The sequence below is a fragment of the Oncorhynchus keta genome, chromosome 10 (assembly GCF_023373465.1).
Source record: "Oncorhynchus keta strain PuntledgeMale-10-30-2019 chromosome 10, Oket_V2, whole genome shotgun sequence".
NCBI lineage: Eukaryota > Metazoa > Chordata > Actinopteri > Salmoniformes > Salmonidae > Oncorhynchus > Oncorhynchus keta.
In genome coordinates this window covers 49,403,607-49,427,903 of record NC_068430.1, presented here as the reverse complement: position 1 = coordinate 49,427,903, position 24,297 = coordinate 49,403,607, and the positions used below count along the sequence as shown (strand labels likewise).

The window sequence follows — 24,297 nt, the reverse complement described above, 5'->3', positions numbered from 1 at the left end:
CACCACTGGGGCCGAGCTACCTGCCATCCAGGACCTCTATATCAGGCAGTGTGAAGGAAGGCCCAGAAAATCGTTGGACTCCAGCCACCCAAGCCATAAACGGTTCTCTCTGCTTCTGCACGGCAAGGGGTCCGGTGCATTAAGTCTGACCAACAGGCTCCTGAAAAGCTTCTATCCCCAAGCCATAAGACTGCTAAATAGCTAACATATTGACCCTTGTATTTTTTTATTTTTACTTTATGCACACTCACAGGACTCGACACACTGACACTCCCACACTCGCTGCTGCTACTCTGTCATACTTGACTAAAAGTAAAGATACCTTCATAGAAAATTAGTAAAGTAAAAGTAGAAGTCACCCAGTAAAATACTACTTGAGTATAAGTCTAAAAGTATTTGGTATAAAATGTACTTAAGTATCAAAAGAAATGTAATTGCTAAAATATACTTAATTACCAAAAGTACAAGTATAAATCATTTAACATTCCTTATATTAAGCAAACCAGACAGCACGGGTTTCTTGCTTTTTCAATTTATGGATAGCCAGAGGCACTCTTCAAAACTCAGACATAATTTACAAATGAAGCATTTGCGTTTTGTGAGTCTGCCAAATCAAAGGCAGTAGGGATGACCAGGGATGTTCTCTTTATAAGTGTGTGAATTAGACAATTTTCCTGTTCAGAATTTAAAATATAACTAGTACTTTTTGGAGTCGGGGAAAATGTAGTAAAATGTACATTATTTTCATTAGGAATGTAGTGAAGTAAAAGTAAAAGTTGTCCAAAATAAGTAGTAATGTACAGATACCCCAAAAAACTTCTTAAGTAGTACTTTAAAGTACTTTTTACTTAAGTACTTTACACCCATGCTCTGTACCCCACATATACAGATAATTGTACGGTCTCTCAGTTGAGCAGTGAATTTCTAACAGATTCATCCACACAGACCAGGGAGGTTTTCCCTGGTCTGTGTGGATGAACAATGACACCTATTGGTAGCAGACATTGAATATCCCTTTGAGCATAGTGGAGTTGCTAATTACATGTCGGATGGTGTAACCTTTACACCCAGTCACTACAAAGATATAGGCGTCATTCCTAATTCAGTTGCCGGAGAGGAAGAAAACTGCCCAGGGATTTCACCATGAGAGCAATGGTGACTTTAAAACAGAGTTTAATGGCTGAGATTGAAAACTGAGGATGGATCAACAACATTGTAGTTAACCTATAAAAAAGAAGGAAGCCTGTACAGAATAAAAATATTCCAAAACATGCATCATGTTTGCAATAAGGCACTAAAGTAAAACTGCAAGAAATGAAGCAAAGAAATGAACTTTGTCCTGAATACAAAGCGCAATGTTTGGGATAAATCCAACACATCACTGAGTACCACTCTTCATATTTTTAAGCATGGTGGTGGCTCCATCATGTTATGGGTATACTTGTCATCGGCAAGAACTTGTCTTTTTTAAATGATAAAAATAAAACGAAAGAGCTAAGCACATGCAAAATCCTTGTGAAAAACCTGTTTTTTCTGCTTTCCACCAGACACTGGGAGACAAATGTACCTTTCAGCTGGATAATAGCCAAAACAAAAAAAAGACCAACTATACACAAATGTTCCTGAGTGGCCTAGTTCCAATTTTGACTTAAATCTACTTATATCTATGGCCAGTGGCGACCCATTATTCAGAATAGGTAGGGCATTAATACGTGTCACATATCAGTTTGCAAACAATGTAAAACTATCATTGAGTTAATAAAGCCGCACACAAATATGGTCTCTTTTTTAAATGCAGGTGTTTCAGCCGAGCTCAGTGCTTTCTGTGGTGGGGCAAGCCAGTAGAAAATACGGAGCTTTGCGCCTTGATTGGCTTAGTGTTCTGTCACTCATGGGGACTTTACGTCACTGTCAAGTATAAGAGGAGACCTTGACATTTTTAGCCCTTCGGCTGCTGCCATAGAAGTGCCCATCCAAGAAGGCTCAAGGTCATTGGCCACAGATAAAATTACGTCAAATCACATATCTACAGTTGCTTTGACTGGACTGATCATGTCAACATCATACTTTCACAATCTTAGCTAGTAGTCATCATCATCATCATGAATCAAGTTGACAATCTACTGGCTAATCCTTTTTATTCCGTGTCATATGAAGACAAATGAGAAATTCGAAATAAAACGTATCGGTGTTCATCGGCCATTGGACATATACATTACACAAATTGGAAATCGCAAATTCAAAGAGTGGTTTGGAATTAATTAGTGACCGTGGCTGTGTGGTGCCAAAAATGGGATTAAGGGACTCTTTTCCAAGTTTCAAATGCTAAACATTCAACATTGGCCATGCTGTCAACAATGCATGATATGTATATATATATATATATATATATATATGATGATATAATACGCTCAGAAATGTTAACTCGTTAACAAGTGTTAACTTTTAACAAAAGTTGTAAACAAATAGTTATTGACTAACGTTACATCCGTTACACCACATTTGTTTCAGCAAGTCAACCATATCAGCCGTTGTTTTTTTAAAGGGCAGTAAATGAGGCTGAATGAACTTTTTCACTGTCAGACAAGGCTCCGCTGATAGCCAGGTGTAACAGTGGTAAGATGTTGGGACAGCTTTATGTAGGCCCTAACAGTTTGTAGGCAGCCTTATAGCGCAATTAATGTATTGTTTAGTGTTGTGGCTTTGCTGGCATGCATTCCACTTTTTTTTTTTGCCCTACCAAAATCTACATGCTAAAACCGCCACTGTCTATGACAAGACTTGAAAATGGCTATCTAGCAATGATCAACCAGAGCTAGAATAATTTTTGAAATAAAGTGTTAATATTGTACAATCCAAGTTTGCAAAGCTCTTAGAGACTTACCCAGAAAGACTCAGACTCACTACCAAAGGTGATTCTAACATGGATTTACACTTTCTTTTTAAAGTGTTCAACCCACTATCTTCATTTCATAAAATGTTTTACAAATGTTAGAATTGTTCTACTTTTACATTAGTGTTGTGTAGATCATTGAATGAAAAAAAAATGTTATCCCACTTTGTAACACATAATGTGGAAAAAGTCAAGGCATGTGAATACCTTCTGAAGATGCTACTGCTATCACGCCAGTATCCCTGCACATTGTAAATATAGTATTGGAACTGACCCTGACTATAGCTTGCCTACTTCTCGTGTTATTTATTTTCATTAGTGTGTTTTTGGTCTACCTTATGTTATTTTTACAATTACTTTGTTGTTGGGTTTAGAACGCGCAAGAAATGCATTTCACTGTACTTGTGCACATCACATTGACATTAAACTTTCAAGTTTATAGAGGCTGCTTAAGGGTATGTCCTGATAGGGAACTAGTGGGAACGGAGGTGTTTGTGGCCATACGTGACATAGGATGGTCGCAGTTAGGGAGGTAGACCCCCCAAAAAAGGATCAAGCTACAAAGGCCTGATCACCAGCAACAGAGGGTGCAGGGTCAGGGCTCGATGTGGGAAGGTCGCAGGGAATGCTGGAGGGGCGCTGTGGAAGTGGGAGGTACACGGTGCAGTCAGGGGTCACTGTGGAGGTGGGAGCTTAATCTGGGCTGCAGGAGAGAATGTGAGTGAGGGCAGGAGGCCCAGTCCGGGCTCAGCAAGGGCGCAGCTCAGACAGCGAGGTGGGTGGGTTTGAGGTGGAAGCGGGAGCGGGAGCTTGGGCCGGCTGCTAGAGAGAAGGTGTGTGCAGCAGCCTCAGTACTCAGACAGTGGCTGACTTGCAGTCTGCAGGGGAGTGGCAGACTCCCCTTCTGGTCAGGACTTCACACATTTGGGCCTCAATCTTGATACCAGAGGGCACCAACTTGGAATGGCATGGCGGGAAGTGGGCTCAGGCATTCCCATTGGCGTGGCAACCTAGAGCAGCACTGGTGGGAGCAGCCTGAGGATGGATGGCAGGCTGAGATCAGCCCCAAGTAGGTGTGGGGGTTAAGGCAGGGGCCCCAGCAAAGGCAGCTTCTCTAGTAGGCAGGGACCTGATCTTTTCTGGGACAGACATGACAGAAACCGCATCCCCCTGAGGCAAAAAGAGCTCCCCAAACGTGCAGTACAACTTGCATGTTTAGCAGAAGTACAAAGACATGAAGGTATATGCTGTTAACATACTATGAGGGTTGTTGATTTGGCAGAGGGCATTGGGGGTGGGCTTGTGGCTAATGAAGATTGGATGAAAGTTGGCATGGTCACAGCTCTATGTGTATTTATGGAGTTCCTTACTAATAGGCTTAGTTCCAAAATGGGTGTTTGGGACCATATATGGAGATCCTGCTCCAGGGCTGTGTTACAATATGAATGCCGGTGCCCATGTATGGAGTTCCTGCTCCGGGCGACATCCCAATATGACAAGGCTGTGCCCATATAAGGAGTTCCTGATCTGGCTGCTTTCCAATACTTACAACAAGGCCAAACATGGAAGTTCCTGCTGTGGATTAGATGTGTTGCCTGAAGCTTTCGTCCCAAAACTGAGTAATAATCGACACATAATAACCCTAATGGCTATAGAGGGTGTAACACTTCAATATTCAATATTTTAATGTCAGATGGCTTGGATTTGACAGGTGCTGGAATACATTAGTGGGACTTGGAGAAAATCACAATAACTTCAGACATGGCACAATCACACAATCTTTGCATTTTCGCATGATCATTTGCACATTTGATTTATTTTAGTCTGTAAAAAACACACAGAGGTGCATCAGGTCAAGTCTTTGGTTGGTAAGACTCAATCAGGGATCGAACCCCCACCCTTCCAATTTCAGGGTGGACACTACCACAGGGCAACTGATTTGCTGCTACTGTTATATTGACTGTAATAGTAGCAGTAGTAGCAGTGTAGAATGCCCAAAGCCACTACTATAGTAGGAGGAAAGGAAGCTGGGAAAGGAGGAAAGGAAACTAGGGATCAAAAGGGAGTAAGGAAAGGAAGCTGGGAAAGGAGGAAATTGATATAGGAAAGGAAGCTAGGGAAGGAAAGTAGGAAAGAAAGCTAGGAATGTGCTGAGCATTCAGCATTCAAAGTTGCTGAGCATTCAGCAGTTCAAAGCAATGATTAAGTAGGCAACTAGGTAAGGGCAGCACTTACTTTGAATTGCCCTAGTCAGACTATACCAACAACACTTATTGAAAGACAGAAATATACTTAGGCTACTCTTGCAGAGATTGTCTTCCCAGGCTATAGAAGAGCAGGGGGCTCTGTAAATACTCAAAGAAGACAGATAATCAAAGAGTGATCCCTCAAATCTGCTGTCTCATAGCAACTGTAAAAAACAACAACAACAATAACCACAACAAATTAAGATGCAATTCATGGGCAGCATATGAATTGACCCTAGTGGTTGTCTGTGGGGGAAATGTGTGAGTATTTGATGCGTCGCATTCCTGAATCACTGGGAAACATTAGCATTGTGTTGAATAAAGATTAACTGAACTGCACTACCCAGAAACATTAAAGATGCACTCTCAAGCTTTTGTATAATTTCAGTCAGTAGTTTTGAAAGTGGTGCTCACGAGCCCAACATTTTCCTTGTTTCTTGTGTACTAGGTCATCAAATTGTGTACTACTTCATCCATTTCGTATATGTTATGTCCTGCAAAAAAATATATAGTACCAATCAAAAGTTTGGACACCTACTCATGGGTTTTTCTTTATTTTTACTATTTTCTACATTGTAGAATATTAGTGAAGACATCAAAACTATGAAACAACACATATGGAATCATGTAGTAACCAAGAAAGTATATATATTTTATATTTGAGATTCTTCAAAGTATCCACCCTTTGCCTTGACAGCATTGCACACTATTGGCATTCTCTCAACCAGCTTCATGAGGTAGTCACCTGGAATGCATTTCAATTGACAGGTGTGCGTTATTAAAAGGTAATTTGTGTAATTTCTTTCCTTCTTAATGCGTTTGTGCCAATCACTTGTGTTGTGCCAAGGTTGGGGTGGTATACAGAAGATAGCCCTATTTGATAAAAGACCAAGTCCCTATTATGGCAAGAACAGCTCAAATAAGCAAAGAGAAACGACAGTCCATCGTTGCTTCAAGACATGAAGGTCAGTCAAAGCGGAAAACTTAAAGAACTTTGAATGTTTCAAGTGCAGTGGCAAACACCATCAAAAGCTATGATGAAACTGGCTCTCATGAGGACTGCCACAGGAAAGGAAGACCCAGTTACCTCTGCTGCAGAGGATAAGTTCACTGGAGTTACCAGCCTAAGAAATTGCAGCCCAAATAAATGCCTCACAGAGTTCAAGTAACAGACACATCTCAACATCAACTGTTCAGAGGAGACTGTGTGAATCAGGCCTTGATGGTCGATTTGCTGCAAAGAAAGCACTACTACTAAAGGACACCAATAAGAAGAGACTTGCTTGGGCCAAGAAACACGAGTAATGAACATTAGACTGGTGGAAATCTGTCCTTTGGTCTGATGAGTCCAAATTTGAGATTTTTGGTTCCAACCACTGATCTCCATATGTGTGGTTCCCACCGTGAAGCATGGAGGATGAGGTGTGATGGTGCTTAAATGGTCACACTGTCTGAGATTTATTTAGAATTCAAAGTACACTTAACCAGCATGGCTACCACAGCATTCTGCAGTGATACACCATCCCATCTGGTTTGCCCTTAGTGGGACTATCATTTGTTTTTCAACAGGACAATGACCCAAAACACACCTCCAGGCTGTGTAAGGAATGAGTAGGTGTGTCCAAACATTTAACTGGTACTGTATATATAAATATTTTCTGATGCAATTTGTATGATAGGTTAACAATCCAATTCAGTGCTTAAGATTGTTGTGGTTAAGATCCTGTAGTGCATCTTTTAAAGGTAGACTCAGCTAAATTAAGTTGCAACAAGCAGCACCGCAGATGGAGATGACCGAGATGCACAACTTTGATTCACGCTGGTAGCCAGGGAACCAAAACAGCGGAAAAGTTGAGCGTTGCACTTCAACGTTCTTAGTTGTTGCAGAAATCTACCCACTATACCGTTTACTTTCTGCATCTATGTCATATCGCAGAGTCTACCTTCAACAGCTGAGTTTCTGGGGTATGAAAAGGAAAATAGCCTTTAAGAAGTTCACATTATAATACATAAGTATCATCAGTAGGACTGCATTCCACATGGTATGCAAACCGGTTGCTAACTGAATGGCAAAGTATAAATGGAATCCTTGGGTCATCCCCCCATTGAAGTAGACATTTAAAAAGGTTGTGGTAAGAGTTATGGTTAGAATATGGACTTCCCATGAACCCAGATAGGGTTAGTGCAAACTGAATGGTTAGAATAGCCTGCCATCTGGTGGATCAAGTGAGGGAAATAGACATTTCTTACACTGAGTGTAATGTGAAGTGCAAAATACAAAGCCAGTCTTGCCCAAGCTGTCCATTCTCACTACACACATGATAGGACATGGAAATAAGTCAATACTTTGTGCTCTTATCCTCAATGTATGTATGCATTGTCATACTCAATGAATGAGGCAACTTTATGTATTTAATATCTGCCCAATAAAAATAATGCATTAATTAATTCAGTGCTAGTGGCATAGTAATCAGGGAAAAAACAATTAGTTGAAAATAGTATATTTAATACAAAGGATCCATAGAAAATCCTGCATTTGTAGTGCATGTAAATCAACATGGAAAACACTCAAGTGAAATCATGATAGCCACCTATCAAACTTTTTGAATGAACATTTTCCCAAAAATAAACAACCAATGATCCACAACTCTCAGAATTTGGTTACAGTGGTGAAGAACAATTTATAGCAAATGTGAACAAAAACAATATTAGATTCTCTGAAAATATTGCATCGGGTCTCTTTTCTATTGATCGGTCAGGGTTCTGCGGATTTCAAAACGATTGTCTGAGACCATGAATGAATGAAGAAAAAAAAGTGTATCTTACATTTATTTTTAAGAAGAACTTAGCATTGTGTAACAGTTTAAAATGTAAGATTGGACAAACATCTGGCATGGAAAAGACCAGTGGGTCATTGGTCTTACTGCCTTGTGTAGCAAGTGCTAAGGAGCCATATGAAACCAACTATGTTGTATTTTTTCATGACACTCATAGAGCTGCCTTTAAAGAGACTGTCAATAGTGCGCTGCTTTGAATGTATTTGTAACTAGTTTCTAAACTAGATTCAATTAGACATGTTTAAAATGTTTCTGGTTGACATATGAATATTGTCTCTTAAAGGATGTCTTAATACATGGCCCCACAACTTTACAAGAGCATTATAGGCCTTCAATACACTTTTTGTACACCTGTGGAATAATATAATTTTTGATGTGGCCACCTAGTGGTTGTATGATAAGTTTATACATTTCCAGTTTGGTAATGGCAATGTGTCTTAAGGCACTGGCTCGAGATCAAATGCTGCTGGGGCAGTAACAGAAGCTCAGAGTATGCAATTGGCCAAGGCACCATCTGGACAAACATGTACAAGAGAAAACCGATAGCACAAAATGACAATTCTCTCTGGATGATAAAAATAAGTGTTTCCCTGAAGCTTAACAGCTGACAGTACACAGTCTCCACCACCCAGACCCATATCAGTGAGAAAGTAGCAACATTTAGTAGTCAATCTGTATGTGAACGAATTAAGAGCGGTGTCTGGGTTGTCAAGATAATTAAAATACAACATTGGCTACAAAGCTTTCAGGAAAGTCACCCCAGATTGGTGAGAATGCACATGGGCCTTAAACATAGATTTCCTAATTAGCCTAGTCTCAAATTGAGCATGATCATGGTGATAAACTGACACTAATTCTTAATTCAAACATATTACCTTTAAGTGTTTACTGCAAATAAATCAAGAGAATAGCCCCTTAAACATATCTTCTGGTTAAAAAAATAGAATAAAACAGATACATTTAAAGGTCTAACAGATTGAAAAACTACCAGGAATGAAACAACAAACTCCGCTTGGCAAGCTCAAATTCTTGTTTGTGAAAGATGCTAATATAGACACAGTTGCTGACATAGGGATGATTATCGTACAAAGATACTTCATTTTTCATTGGATATTGCAGAAAGGCAAACATACAGGTCCGTAAAAATTAAATTAATACGATACCATTCTCATTTCAGAGAATCCATTAAACGTCATGGCATGGTAAATGTAATGTGTTTCTACACTTTCAAAATGGATTTACAATGGAAAACCAATGCAACAAAAGAGCTAATCTCAAAGATTTAGCTGAGAAGTTACGTTGGCGTTTGAGTTTTCAAACAAGAGGGGTATACAACAAAGAAACCTATAGCTAACACAGGGTTTTCCCATTTCAGCTCAGGCTTCGTCCGTACTACGACGGTGGATATTGCTGTTCCGCCTGCCGCGAACTCTAGCAGGCTTATAACTAACTGCATGTCGCTCGTGGCTAGTTGAACCATGAACTCTTCATTGAGACAATGCATGGGCAAGTCAGTGCCATTTTAATTTGTGCCAAAAAGTTAAGTAAATTCAGCAGGCTGTTGTGTGAAATAGACTTTTAGGAGTGCCATCTTTATTTTATTACTTTGCTGTGGATATCAATGCACTAGCACCTTTATTCCACAACCCTACCAATAAAATAATTGAATTAAGTCAAAAAAGGTTTTACTGTGCATGAAGTTTCAAATGCATTTGTCATTACTTAATGTGTAATGTGATAGGTATTTTAAAATGACTATTTTAACAAAAACAATTGATGAATAAATATTTAAAATCAGTCATCTTCCTCAAATTAAGTGGATGATGACGCAATCTTGGGGAGAATGAGGGAATCTGACTTTATTGGTCCTCAACTCGTGGCTAAAACACTTAATTCAGGTTAAATGCATTTAGACCCGAGTTAACCTGCCCTGGAGCAGGTTAGTTCTGAAGGATTCGTGGCCATAGAACATTTACCTGGCTATAAGGTGAGCCACTTTCATGGTACTGGTTATCCAAAGTTGAACTCAGAGTTACCTTGCTAACTCAAACTACATATGTAGTATAGGGCTAGCATACTTGATGAGGAACCAAATTGCGCCCCACAGTGGAGGTGTCATAATACCCATCAAATCTAGTGGTCAAACAGGGAAATGGCTCCAACTGTTTTTCCACATTTTTCCCATAGGGGATTTTAGAAACACTTAAAATAAGTGCCGTGTTTCGTGTAGGCTTACCCTGGCATGACGCTTGGATAACCATGTAAATCTCTCTAGGACAAGGTGACTTTTATCAATATATTAGGTCCTATTTACTGATTTGAAAATGCTAATTCACATCAAAGCAGACATGCAAAACTACAAATCCCTGCAAAACTACAAATCTGACACCTTTGCTAAGAGGTATTGTGTCAATTTAAAATTACACAAGCCAGACCACAGAATTGTCCATTTAAATACATTTTGCCAATTTCTTAATTACTACATTTAGCTATCATAGTTCATACAGATATTCTTACCTTTGCCTCGAGTCAGCAGTCTCATCCAGATAATAATGGCATTTATAGTTCATCCCCTATGGGGAAAATGGTGTAAACACTATTGGAACCATTCGCCTGTTTGACCGCCTGTTTGACCGCTATGTTCTATGGGTATTATGACTCATACTGTGGTACTCTATACTCATTGGATTCTACCCTTGCACCATATGATTAGCTACACATCAACCCGGCCTAATCTCCTGCCCTGGTAAAAATATTAAATTAATCTCTCAGCGGAGTCAGAGAGAGTGGCAATGTCCTTTGAGGAATATTGGGACTGGTGCAGGTCGTATTGTCACAGATTGCGCTTCAGTCTTTTAGCCTGAGCTGACCAGCCCAGCCTACATAATAATAATAATAATAATAATAATAACAACACAGGCCTTAGGAGCAGTTTACTCCTGTCGCAACTCTTAACCCCTAGGAGTCTAGGACACACGCAGGGTGGTGAGATTCCCCTCCTTGGCCCGCTGCTTCTTGGCGAGGTCGCTAGCGATGGCTAAAGCTCCCCCCTTGAGGAAGCGGACAAAGTTCTCCCCAACTAGAGGCCCCATGGCGTACAGACCCCCCTCTGACACCGACTCGTACGTGTATGGGTCAACTTCCAGGGGGTTCCGCCGGCACGTGATTGGCTCCTGGGGGTTGAGGCCGAGGGGCCGTCCGTTCTCAGGGAGGAAGGACAGGTTGGGGTGGGCGCCAATCAGCACCAGGGCCATGGAGACCTGCAGCACGGTGCGACATCCGTCCTCCCCCTCCAGCACGCACTTCCTGTCAGGCTTGAAGGCCACCACCCGGTGTTTGGGCAGGCTGACGTAGCCTGGGTAGGAGCCAGTGGACATGGAGGCGGTGTTGTTTTCCTGTTGGTCCACCAGGGTGCCCATTCCCCCAGAGCTGGGGATGTCTTGGCCATGCTGCTGCTGTGTCATCATCTGGTGCACCTTGTGGTACTCAGGGTAGAGGAGCTTGGGAAGCTGGTTGAAGATGAGGCCTGGGTCGGTGACCGAGCGCCGGAAGGCGTGGTACACAGGCGTGTTGAGGTGGTGAGCTGCCAGGACAGCGTCGGCCGCTGTCAGCCCGGCTCCCACCACCAGTACCGGGTCTGAGGTGTGGTCCAGCTGGCCTCTGGAGATTGCTGCCTCCAGCTCCCAGAAGCTGTGGCACACAAAGGGGAGACCCTCACCTTCCACACCCAGACGGGCCGGGATGTCATGGGTGCCCGTGGCCAGAACCACGGAGTCTGCGCATACTATAAAGGGGACCTCTGACAGACTTCCTTCCCCCAGCTCGTCAGCCTCCCTCTTCTGGGTCCCCTGGACTTTCCAAAAGGAACGGCTGCTGGCCCCCTCGCAGTTCACCCTCTGTATGGAGGTGACGGTGGTGCCGCAGGCGAAGCTGTCCTCCAGGCCCATCTGGTTGACATAGTGCTGGTAGTAGGAGGCAATCTCGGTGGGGGTGGCCCTGTCGTTACGGACGTTCCTGAAACAAAGATTTAATTATGAGGGTCAGACACCCGTGTTTAAAATACACACAAAAAAAAGGTCCTTGGGGACAAAACCTGAATGAAAACAAAAAAACAGCCTCACTCACCAGCCACTTGTCTTTGACACAAAACCACATTTGTTTTGCCTCTATTTTCACTTAACCTAAGGCATTAATACTGGTAGCTAATCCTAGTTCCTAAGCGGCTCAACACAGAAAAAAATACATGCAAACAAGAATATTCCCTTAAGTGAACACTCCGATTCAGTAACAGTGATAAGGTCAATCTGGAATGGCTGATTCGACTGTGGCCACTTAAAGGAAAAATTCACACCAAAAACTGGTTCACCTTGTGCTGGGGACAATAAAAGGTCACTCTAAAATGTGCAGTTGTGTCACAGATGTCTTAAGTTGATGGAGCGTGCAATTGGAATGCTGACTGGTGGAATGTCCACCGGAGGCGTTGACAGATAATCGAATGTTAGTTTCTATCATAAGATGCCTTCAACTTCGTTGTAGAAAATTTGGCAGTTCTTCCAACTGGCCTCACAACTGCAGACCATGTGTAACCATGCCAGCCCAGGACCTCCACATCCGGTTTATTCACACTGCGGGATCATCTGAGACCAGCCATCCGGATAACTGATGAAACTGTGGATTTGCATAACCTAAGAATTTTTGCACAAACTGTCAGTAACAGTCTCAGGAAAGCTCATCTGGGTGCTCATTGTCCTCACCAGGGTCTTGACCTGACTGCAGTTCTGCGCTGTGGGCAAATGCTCACCTTCAACGCTGGAGATGAGTGCCCTTCACGGATGAATCCCGGTTTGAACTGTACCAGGCAGATGGCAGACAGCGTGTATGGCGTTGTATGGACGAGTGGTTTGCTGTTGTGAACAGAGTGCTCCATGGTGGCGGTGCAGTTATGATATGGGCAGGCATAAGCTACGGACAACAAACAAAACTGCATTCTATTGATGGCAATTTAAATGCAGAGATACCGTGACAAGATCCTGAGGCCCATTGTTGTGCTATTCATCCGCTGCCATCAACTAATGTTTCAGCATGAGCACGGCCCCATGGCAAAGGGATCGGTTCAGGATTCCTTCGCACAGCCATTGAAGAAGAGTGGGACAAAATTTCACAGGCTACAATCAACAGCCCGATCAACTCTATGGAAAGGAGATGTCACGCTGTACGAGGCTGACTGGTTCTGATCCACGCCCCTACCTCAAGGTATCTGTGACCAACAGATATATCTGTATCCGTCATGTGAAATTCATAGATAAGGGGAAAATGAATTAATTTCAATAAAATTATTTCCTTATTTGAATTGTAACACTTTGAAATTGTTTGATTTTTGTTCAGTGTAATACAGTCCCAAAATATTTAGCATGTCAGGATTCAAGATATTGGATTTAAAAAAAGGAAAATGTCACCTGCCGCAAAACACATCATCACCATGATGTGGCAAGTGAATCTTTACTTCTGTGGATGAATGAAAAAAATACCAAAAGAAAAGTTAATTTTGTCAATTTTTTCCTTAATGGTGCTGTAGCTTGTCAGGAGGACCCACCTGCGCTTTTCTCTCATCCACTCTTTAAGCTTCAGGCCGGGCAGTTCCATCCAGTTAGCCAGGCTGAGAGTGAGCATGGAGCCTTCCATCGCCTAAGAAGACAAACACACAAAACAGCAGCACCATTAACCACAAGGCTGAAAGCCACATATGCAAACCTTTGTGTCCCAAATGGCATCCTATTTCCTATAAATGGTGTTACTTTTGTCCAGGGCCCAAAGTGTTCTGGTCAATGGTCATCAGATGCATATTTCACCCACCCACCTTTTTCCCCAGAAAGCAATGGTCTGCATTTGTCCCTTGCTGTTTTACATGCCAATGGATTTGCAGGTATGCAAACTACAGGTGGTTTTACGAGCTACATGCCATTAGTTAGTGAAAAATGTTGTTTATATGTCATGGATAAGTATACTATGTAAGGAATTTACCAAGAGATTGACTATAACTATCCATCTCAAACAAAAAAACAATTACACAAAATAGTAAAGCTGTCAATCAAAATCAGTGGAGTTCATGTCAAGAACATGGAAGTGCTGTTCTTGGAGAGAGTGTCAAGGGTAGAGGTCGACCAATTATGATTTTTCAACGCCGATACAGATTATTGGAGGACCAAAAAAGATGATACCAATTAAAATCGAACTATTTTTTATTTATTTATTTGTAATAATGACAATTACAACAATACTGAATAAACACTTATTTTAACTTAATATAATACATCAATAAAATCAATTTAGCGTCAAGTAAATAATGAAACATGTTCAATTTGGTTTAAATAATGCAAAAACAAAGTGTTGGAGATGAAAGTAAAAGTGCAATATGTGCTATGTAAGAAAGCTAACGTTTCAGTTCCTTGCTCAGAACATGAGAACATATGAATGCTGGTGGTTCCTTTTAACATGAGTCTTCAATATTCCCAGGTAAGAAGTTTTAGGTCGTAGTTATTATAGGAATTATAGGAGCATTTCTCTCTATACCATTTGGATTTCATTAACTGACTATTAGATGTTCTTATAGGCACTTTAGTATTGCCAGTGTAACAGTATAGCTTCCGTCCCTCTCCTCTCTCCTCTCTGGGCTCGAACCACCAACACAACAACAGCCACCCTCAAAGCAGCGTTAACCATGCAGAGCAAGGGAAACAACCACCCCAAGGCTCAGAGCGAGTGACGTTTGAAACACTATTACCGCGCGCTAACTAGCTAGCCAGTTCACTTCGGTTACACCAGCCTCATCTCGGGAGTTGATAGGCTTGAAGTCATAAACAGCGCAATGTTTGACGCACAACGAAGAGCTGCTGGCAAAACGCTCGAAAGTGCTGTTTGAATGAATGTTTACACGCCTGCTTCTGCCTACCACCGCTCAGTCAGATACTTGTATGCTTAGTCAGATTATATGCAACGCAGGACACGCTAAATAATATCTAGTAATATCATCAACCATGTGTAGTTAACTAGTGATTATGATTGATTGTTTTTTATAAGATAAGTTTAATGCCAGCTGGCAACTTACCTTGGCTTACTGCATTCGCGTAACAGGCAGTCTCTTTGTGGAGTGCAACGAGAGAGAGGCAGGTCGTTATTGCGTTGGACTAGTTAACTGTAAGGTTGCAAGATTGTCAGCTCGGGGTATCCAAGGTAAAAATCTGTCGTTCTGCCCCTGAACGAGGCAGTTAACCCACCGTTCCTAGGCCGCTATTGAAAATAACAATCTGTTCTTAACGGACTTGCCTAGTTAAATAAAAAAAGGTATAAAAAAATATAATAAAAATCGGCGCCCAAAAATACAGATTTCCGATTGTTATGAAAACTTGAAATTGGCCCTAATTAAAATCGGCCATTACGATTAATCTGTCGACCTCTAGTCAAGGGCAGAAGCGAGAATTGCCACCGACCTGACACACCCACTCAACCAGGAGTACCGCCGATAGAGTCCACCTTAACAACAAATCATTCATCTCTACCAGTATAAGTCAATTGAATAAATACAGTAACTGCCCCCCCCCAGAACTTACAAACTGAGTTGCAAACTATATCCATCTGTAAACCGTGTTGTCAGCTGTATTATTTATGTACTTGTGGTGATGCTTATTCCATTTCTGTTAGTCACATGTCTGTTGAACTTGTTCAGTTCATGTATCAGTTTTTGAATCTTGTTATGTTCATACAAATATTTACACGTGTTAAGTTTGCTGAAAATAAACACAGTTGACAGTGAGAGGACGTTTCTTTTTTTGCTGAGTTTATGTATGCGTGCGAGTTTATGTATGCATGCAACTGTCCGTAGGACCTTTTTTGGTTCTATTGTTCTTATTTTACATTTGTGTAGTTCAGTCCTTTTGCTGTTCTTGTCTATTGATGTTCTGTTTTATGTTTTGTATAGACCCCAGGAAGAGTAGCTGCTGCTTCAGCAACAGCTAATGGGGATCCTAATAAAATACCTAAGGCCTTCAGAGATTTAGACAGACTTCAGAGATTTAAGGCTGTGACAGACCAATCCTGAATGTTAGCAAAGAATGCGTTTATGACCCAATTTTTTTACCCAATTGCAAATCACCACCTGGCCCCTTCCAAAAAGAACCTTGTGTGTATCTGAAAATGATTAGATTGTTGTGAGCAACATCACAAGGACAAGTTGGAATTCGTGGAATAACCAATCCTTTTTAGATCTGCACAAAGTGGGGACCAGGGGCTCAACATTGTATTGGGCAATTATTATGGACTGGGCACTTACATGCCAGGCTCCTCCTGGAGGTCCTTTGCCAAGCACCAGGTGTGGGGTGGCCCGCTCCGGTTCGTAGCGCCAAAGCAGGGGTGAGGCATGGTCCAGCCCAAAGTCACTGTCTGGCAGGAGCAGGGAGTCAAACAGCACAGCCACGGGGTTGGAGGAGCGGCCCTCTAGTCCCTCACACAGGTACTCCAGGTCCTGCACACAGAAACAAACACGTAAACAACTTAGTACAAAGACTGTGGTATGTAGCCCTACCTACCTATTATATAATTTGTTTTAGGGTCTAGCTCATTGAAAAACAAAATGCCACCCTTTATCAAGGACACAAATAAAGCTTTTTACTAAGCTTGTAACATGGACACAACTTTATTTACAAAACCCTCCTGTAGCCTACATACAGACCTTACTTAGGGCCACAGAAAGATTTCTACTGAGCATACATACAGGTAGTAATAGTTGCAGAACTAATAACAAACAATAAATCTTAATGGTAAACGCAAACAGACAGCATTTTACAGAACATTTTAACTAGCACCTACAACCACCCCGGGCAACTGTAAACCAACACCCACCACGCTAGATGTAAAATGCGAGTTGTCACAGAGACATTGTGAAGACAGACGAGGTGTCATTCTTACCAGCTCCAACAATGACAAACGAGGCTGTTGATCCAGCTTGCCTTGCAGTAGGGGGTTAGGGTGAGTGCCCTCTGGAGACAGGTAGGGGGTGTAACCTGACAACAGATATGACAGGCAGATGCCCGAGGGGCCGTTACCTAGGAGAGAAAGGGAAAGAGGTGCAAGTTCAGACAAGTTGAATCAATTTAACCACTACAGTTTTTGTTTGTTTATGTAGGCTAGGCTACTAGGCTACCTGGGGCGGCAGGTAGCCTAGTGGTTGGAGCGTTGAACTTGTAACCAAAAGGTTGCAAGATCAAATCCCCGAGCTGACAAGGTAAAAATCTGTCGTTCTGCCCCTGAACAAGGCAGTTAACCCACTGTTCCTAGGCCGTCATTGAAAATAATAATTTGTTTTGCCTAGCTTAATAAAGGTAAAAAAATATATAATAATGTAGTGTCTTAATATTATGTAAGGCAATATATTAACATGAATTGGGGGCTGATACAGACTTTGGCTGTCATTAAATTTTGTCAGCCGGTTATTGCCAGGCAAAAGACTGCTGGTCTCACGATAATAGACAGTCAATTAACATAAACACGTTTAGTATCTCCAGGCCTTCACACATACAAGCCACTGATGCACGCCTTTGGAACGTCTACATTTAAGATTGTCGAAATCAATTTAATATCCATCACAATAAATCCATTATTTATTTTAAGCAAAAAAGTTTACATTTACATTACATTACATTTAAGTCATTTAGCAGACGCTCTTATCCAGAGCGACTTACAAATTGGTGCATTCACCTTATGACATCCAGTGGAACAGCCACTTTACAATAGTGCATCTAAATCTTTTAAGGGGGGGTGAGAAGGATTACTTTATCCTATCCTAGGTATTCCTTAAAGAGGTGGGGTTTCAGGTGTCTCCGGAAGGTGGTGATTGACTCCGCTGTCCTGGCGTCGTGAGGGAGTTTGTTCCACCATTGGGGGACCAGAGCAGCGAACAGTTTTGACTGGGCTGAGCGGGAACTGTACTTCCTCAGTGGTAGGGAGGCGAGCAGGCCAGAGGTGGATGAACGCAGTGCCCTTGTTTGGGTGTAGGGCCTGATCAGAGCCTGGAGGTACTGAGGTGCCGTTCCCCTCACAGCTCCGTAGGCAAGCACCATGGTCTTGTAGCGGATGCGAGCTTCAACTGGAAGCCAGTGGAGAGAGCGGAGGAGCGGGGTGACGTGAGAGAACTTGGGAAGGTTGAACACCAGACGGGCTGCGGCGTTCTGGATGAGTTGTAGGGGTTTAATGGCACAGGCAGGGAGCCCAGCCAACAGCGAGTTGCAGTAATCCAGACGGGAGATGACAAGTGCCTGGATTAGGACCTGCGCCGCTTCCTGTGTGAGGCAGGGTCGTACTCTGCGGATGTTGTAGAGCATGAACCTACAGGAACGGGCCACCGCCTTGATGTTAGTTGAGAACGACAGGGTGTTGTCCAGGATCACGCCAAGGTTCTTAGCGCTCTGGGAGGAGGACACAATGGAGTTGTCAACCGTTTACGCTCTGTTCCTTGCCTCAGGCTGCCATCAGACTATTTTCAATTATGTCTTTACTAATAGGTCAAATTAGTTTTGGTTAAGAACGGCCCATTATAAAATGGCCAGAGGAAAAAAAGAGTCATCCATATGCACTCAAATAGTGAATGGAGGCCGCGTTCCTGCTGGTTCAATTTTCAAATCAGCCTGGGTAGGCTACTCTGGTTGTTTGGGAGCATCAACAGTAACATGTTTTCACAACTAAAAATATTGCATTAAACTGTTGACAGCCCCTCTCTGCACAATCAAGAAAGGAATGAAGGAGAGAGGGGAGGAGATTGAAATACAGTGGTGAGATTCTGTAACTATAAGGTAATGTGTCAGTCTATAAATGATGAACATGTTGTTATGCCCTATTATAAGGCTATTCAAAATCAAATATAAATTGTAGGCTAACGCTGTTAGACAACCTGAACAATCAATGAACAAACAGTATCACCTAGGCGTTCTCGCCCAGACTAATGAATAGAAAGTTTGGCACGTTGCATAAGGTAACCAGTCCATCCGGTATGCATAATAACAGTCCACACTCAAAAGATGATTACAATAATTTGTTTAATTTTGGAGTATAGGCTATACGTATTATTTACCAAAGACAACTGATAAATACATACAAATATTTAACGTATGTATTGTACAACATTTTATAACGGCACAATCATTATTTTAATTGTTTTTTTCCTTCTTTTTTGGGCTCATTTATAGGCCTACGTATTCTCTCTTATATGCATATGGATGTTTTGAATTATTCACAACCTTAGAAAGCACTGTCCATTTTGTTATGTTAGGCTTTGAAACCTGTTGTTGAACTTCTTTCTTCAAATTGATCAATCACAGTGAGGTGAGTTTTAAAAGCATGATACTGTTTTGATGATTAGTGTTTGATGCGACTTTTGATTGCATTTGCATTGATGTCAGTGTGGTTTAGGGACAACAGGTCCATGAGTACCAGGCCATTAGCGACCTGATGGTCATTGTTGGGTACCACCAAGCATGTCCGGAGTGCGTAAGAGATTACCGTGAAGTCAAATTTTACTGCAGTAATGGCTCGTGACTGGTGGTAATATGTTCACCATGAATAGCAGTCAAAAAAGTATTTGTATAAAAATATACTTGGCTTTTAAGAATGCCTCGCTTAAGAATAGGCTAAAAAAGTTGAGTCATTTGAGATAGGTGTTCTTCTTATAAGGGGAGCACACAAGGGCCTTCATTCTAAGAAACTAGGTTCTTATGGGGTCGTTCCACCTCAAAAAGTACAAGGGGATTGACACCCACCATCTCAGACTGTTCCGACATTGTTTGTTGTAAGAAACATAACATTAGCATTCCTGCGACATTATTGTGTTGAAATATAATCTTGTCTGACATATTAAGGTAACTGACTGCAAACAAATTGACAATTTTAATTTACATGATTCATATAATTTTCAATACATATAGTACTTAACATCCAAACGTCTCTTTCTAACTATGAGTAAGAATCCAAAGAAATGTTAAGCCACACACCTCATACCCAACAATGAGTATACAGTATCAGTTATCTATGAATAGTATGGAGCTGTATTGTTTTTCATCCTATGCAATGCATTTTCAGTGAATTTGATGGTGTTTCCCCCCCTCACTGTTCATAGAAAAGACCAAATTGAAGTTGTTAGGTTTATGTCCCATCCTACATCATGAAAATACCATGTTCTGCAATAAATTATTTTACTTTTTCAAGAGATCCAATGATCTTTTAACAAAAATAATGTTGTAGAAATGATAATCATAACGGTTTCTAACTACAGAAACCATTTTAGAACAATCTGAGATGGTGGGTGTCATATCTTAGAACAACCCGATAGCCTTTTGAGTCTACTAGGATCTAGGGCACATGACATTTTGGTGACAATGCATCCTTTCACCCACCGTATGCAATTTGGAAATTGCCTCAGAAGAGAAACACTGTTGTGCAAAGTGTTATTTCCTTCCCTATAATACCGGTAGCAGTTTCATAGTCTAGTCCCTGAGAAGATCTTTGACCAAATTCCCTACTGTGTGTAGAAATAACGTGTAACCAAATCTGGTTTTATAGTCAAGTCTTTCAGAGCTGAATGTGTCCAGTTACCCCAGTCTTACCGATGACAACAACTGGCAGAATCTCTCTGGGAATGATATCTTTATTTTGCAGGTCCATGGCTATTGTATGCTTTTATCTGCAAGGAGAGAAAAAAAGGGACGTTAACCATTAGCCTTTAAATTCCTGCTCTGGTCTTCTACTTCAGTACATTTCCACAGTTCCACAGTCCACCAATGACACATCCCTGTCCGACAGCATTGCCAAGCTGGTTTCCATAACTGCACATAAAAAGAAACAAAACACTTCCGTCTGGGCGAGACCAGCCTCCGTGTCCTCAAGTCAAGGTGAACGTGTACAGATAAGATAAGTTAAATGTGGAACGGAAACTGCAGCTAAAACACAACTCAAATAGTTGAGGGAGAACACTTAAAATGGCTGGGAAGGGTCCAATAGTGATCTAATTTAACCAGGAAGGGGGCGAGGACAGCTTTAAGCATGTAAGGGGAGAAGTAGTACAGTAGTGAAGTGAGTAATGGGGGGGGGAAGAGACAGGTCATACCAGAAAGCTCTGGGACCCCTACTGGATCCTTGCAGAGGCTTACAGCAAGCAGCGTGGTTATACAACTCACTTTGCATGTAAGCGTGACTCGGCAGAAAGTTTAAAGTGATAGCGCAGCAAGCAGCTTTTATATCATTTCAATCCGGCTGAGCCGGACTCACAATGCAAAGGAAACTATGTGGACTGACTAAGATTTGACTGTTACAAGCCTTACCTTTTCTAGTGACAGTCAGTGCAATATTACTTAAATATTACTTAAAAACTTTAACCCATATTATTTATAGGCTTATATATATATATATATATGATTAAAGTGAGATATTAGCCTACCCAAGATATAGGTTAAGATGTCCTTGTTAAAAACATATTTTGTCAGACCACAACATAAATATTGACATTTCAAATGTTTTTTTCTTGTATTCATCCCAAAGAATTACATTGAGCTCAGTTGTCACATTACTTACTGTCGTCTCTGTCTGCCTGCCTTTCTGTACATGTGTCAGTCTGTACTTGTCCGTGAATGACATGTCAGTGATCAAAGCGTGCATACATTTGCAGTCGTTACAGCTACATATTTTGTCTAGGTAGGTCATGCTGGGGGCAACTAATAGCTCAATTTGTCAAACTGCACCTCTCCTGTAAACGTTTCAACTAAAGAGTCTTTTCGTGGTTAAATAAAAAATTCACTTGGCAGACGATTGTCTATAAAATATTGTTCAAGAAAGCAGTCATAACCAAACAAGTCAACTTTACAGTAAACTTTTTCTCAGCCCACAGCCTTTTTTCTACGCCTAGTATGATAGGCCTGGGGTAGCCCAAAGGCCGGCAGATGCCGATGTTGGGTCGTTTCATCTTAACGTCTAAAGGGACTGTACGAAGCCCGTTATACACTCGTATCCCCCATGGACCGGTTCGAAACATAAAATATTCAGGCTGGAAAGGCAACGTTTTCCTCCTTAACTCGATTTAATGGAGAGAAGGTGAAAAAAAAAGCAGGTGAAATATGCATTATGAAACAATTTTCCATCACCATCCTAGAGTGGCTAATGCTAGTTCCGGATGTTGCGTATCACATTCAGCCAATCAGGTTGCAGTAGCCTGTTTACCCTTTGTCAGAATGCTGTACTCAATGTCAGGAATTAGCATTAGCCACCATAGCGTGGCAGTGGAAAATGGTGTTTCATAAAGAAGGTAACAAAATGTTTAAACTAGAGAGAAAATGTGATTATGAGAAAAATCTTGGGAGTTTGCTTCATTTACCATCATCCTAAATTAAGATATAATTATTTTTCCATATCTAATTCATGATTATTATGCTACTTTCCATAATGTGGACAATGTGTTACTACATTACACATGCAGAAGTTTTGGACCACATACAATTGAGGGGAATTACACTTTCTTTTTTACCTCAGACTGGTGATGTTAGTTTAAAAGTTCATAATCATGATGACAAGATCAATTGCCTAAAACATATATTTGTTTTTTTTCTTCAGTTGATTTCATCATACACGCTCATTGGTTTTGTACTGTTGATTTCGTCTTAGAACACATCTAGGAACGGGTTTGCCTTGCATAAACAGAGTCCATTTGGACGGTAAAATGAAACGACTCAATCCCGCCATCTGCCGGTCTTTGTTTCACTGTACCAATGATGTAATCCTGCCAGAGCACCACATGAGGTTATGATATAACTGCGAACGACTCAATGCGCTATGGTTATAAATAATGTGCCATGTTAAACATACATTTAATAAATGTCAATATGCTTGTCAAATTAGCTCGCTAGGTTCGAATGAATCATGGGTCCTATATTATAGCCAATAATTTCCGTCCATGCGTTACGCGAGACGTGCACAGTACCCGCAACCAAGCCCGATTATCGTCTCGTAGTGGACCAGCCGACGCAGCCTTCTAACTGGACTGTAGCCTTCTAACTGGACTGTAGCCTTCTAACTGGACTGTAGCCTTCTAACTGGACTGTAGCCTTCTAACTGGACTGTAGCCTCCTAACTGGACTGTAGCCTCCTAACTGGACTGTAGCCTCCTAACTGGACTGTAGCCTCCTAACTGGACTGTAGCCTCCTAACTGGACTGTAGCCTCCTAACTGGACTGTAGCCTTCTAACTGGACTGTAGCCTCCTAACTGGACTGTAGCCTCCTAACTGGACTGTAGCCTCCTAACTGGACTGTAGCCTCCTAACTGGACTGTAGCCTTCCAACTGGACTGTAGCCTTCCAACTGGACTGTAGCCTTCCAACTGGACTGTAGCCTTCCAACTGGACTGTAGCCTTCCAACTGGACTGTAGCCTTCCAACTGGACTGTAGCCTTCCAACTGGACTGTAGCCTTCTAACTGGACTGTAGCCTTCTAACTGGACTGTAGCCTAATTGTCGATAGATTAAAGTTACACACACAACCTGAATATAACGCAAAACGTCTAGACTGATAGCCTTGTTTAAATGATTTAGATTTCTACTTCAATGCTGGGTTCCCGTCTACGGTTTCCATCGGCAACCGGCACATTGAAACCACGTCAAATTCTCTATTTACCAGCAGACACATTAGCAAGCCGAGAAGACGTCGGAAAAAAAGTTAAATGGGCCCAATAAGGAGAACGAAAATGTTGAAATATTGACTACAATGTTTCCACTTACCGATAGCTATGAAGACAAGGCTACCGCTGATATCCCTTAAACGTTGCTAGTTATCAAACGCCTACCCTTGTTGAAAACCTTCGATTCCTTCCCCAGGCAGGTTCAACCGACTGCAACCTCTAAAGATATGCCTCAAATTCTCGTTATGTGACTCTTTCACCGACATGTGTAAAATGCTGCAATGTTACGGTAACCCGCGATGGAGGAAGAGCATGAACTAATTTTATAATTCCTATTCGCGTTGTGTTCACCAGCCACTCATGGTCACCTTCTTCTTCGTCTTTGGGATTGGGTTGGTGGATCGCATCCAACTTTAAAGTGCATACACCGCCACCTACTGTACTGAAGTGTGAGACCAGTCACGGCCTACCTACATTAAATTCTCTTAATTATTCCGGTTCCTAACTAATAATAATAATTCCACCAATTAACCCTACACCTATATATCAATGTTTCATAAAAAATGTAAATTACCACCCCATTAACTCTTTTGCATTCAAATGTTGAATACCTAGCT

General features: G+C 41.6%; 1 protein-coding gene across 1 annotated transcript; it reads right to left on the bottom strand.

Annotated features, from left to right (window-relative positions):
- Nucleotides 1-7,628: 7,628 nt before the first annotated feature.
- osgn1 (oxidative stress induced growth inhibitor 1) lies at nt 7,629-24,077 on the bottom strand. The gene is made up of 6 exons (XM_035778503.2): nt 23,781-24,077; nt 20,624-20,700; nt 16,938-17,074; nt 16,303-16,494; nt 13,570-13,661; nt 7,629-11,990 (listed from the first exon to the last, which is right to left on the bottom strand). Exons 2-6 carry the CDS (start codon nt 20,679-20,681, stop codon nt 10,943-10,945), a joined length of 1,527 nt encoding a protein of 508 aa, XP_035634396.1. The 5' UTR covers nt 20,682-20,700; nt 23,781-24,077; the 3' UTR covers nt 7,629-10,942.
- Nucleotides 24,078-24,297: the final 220 nt, after the last annotated feature.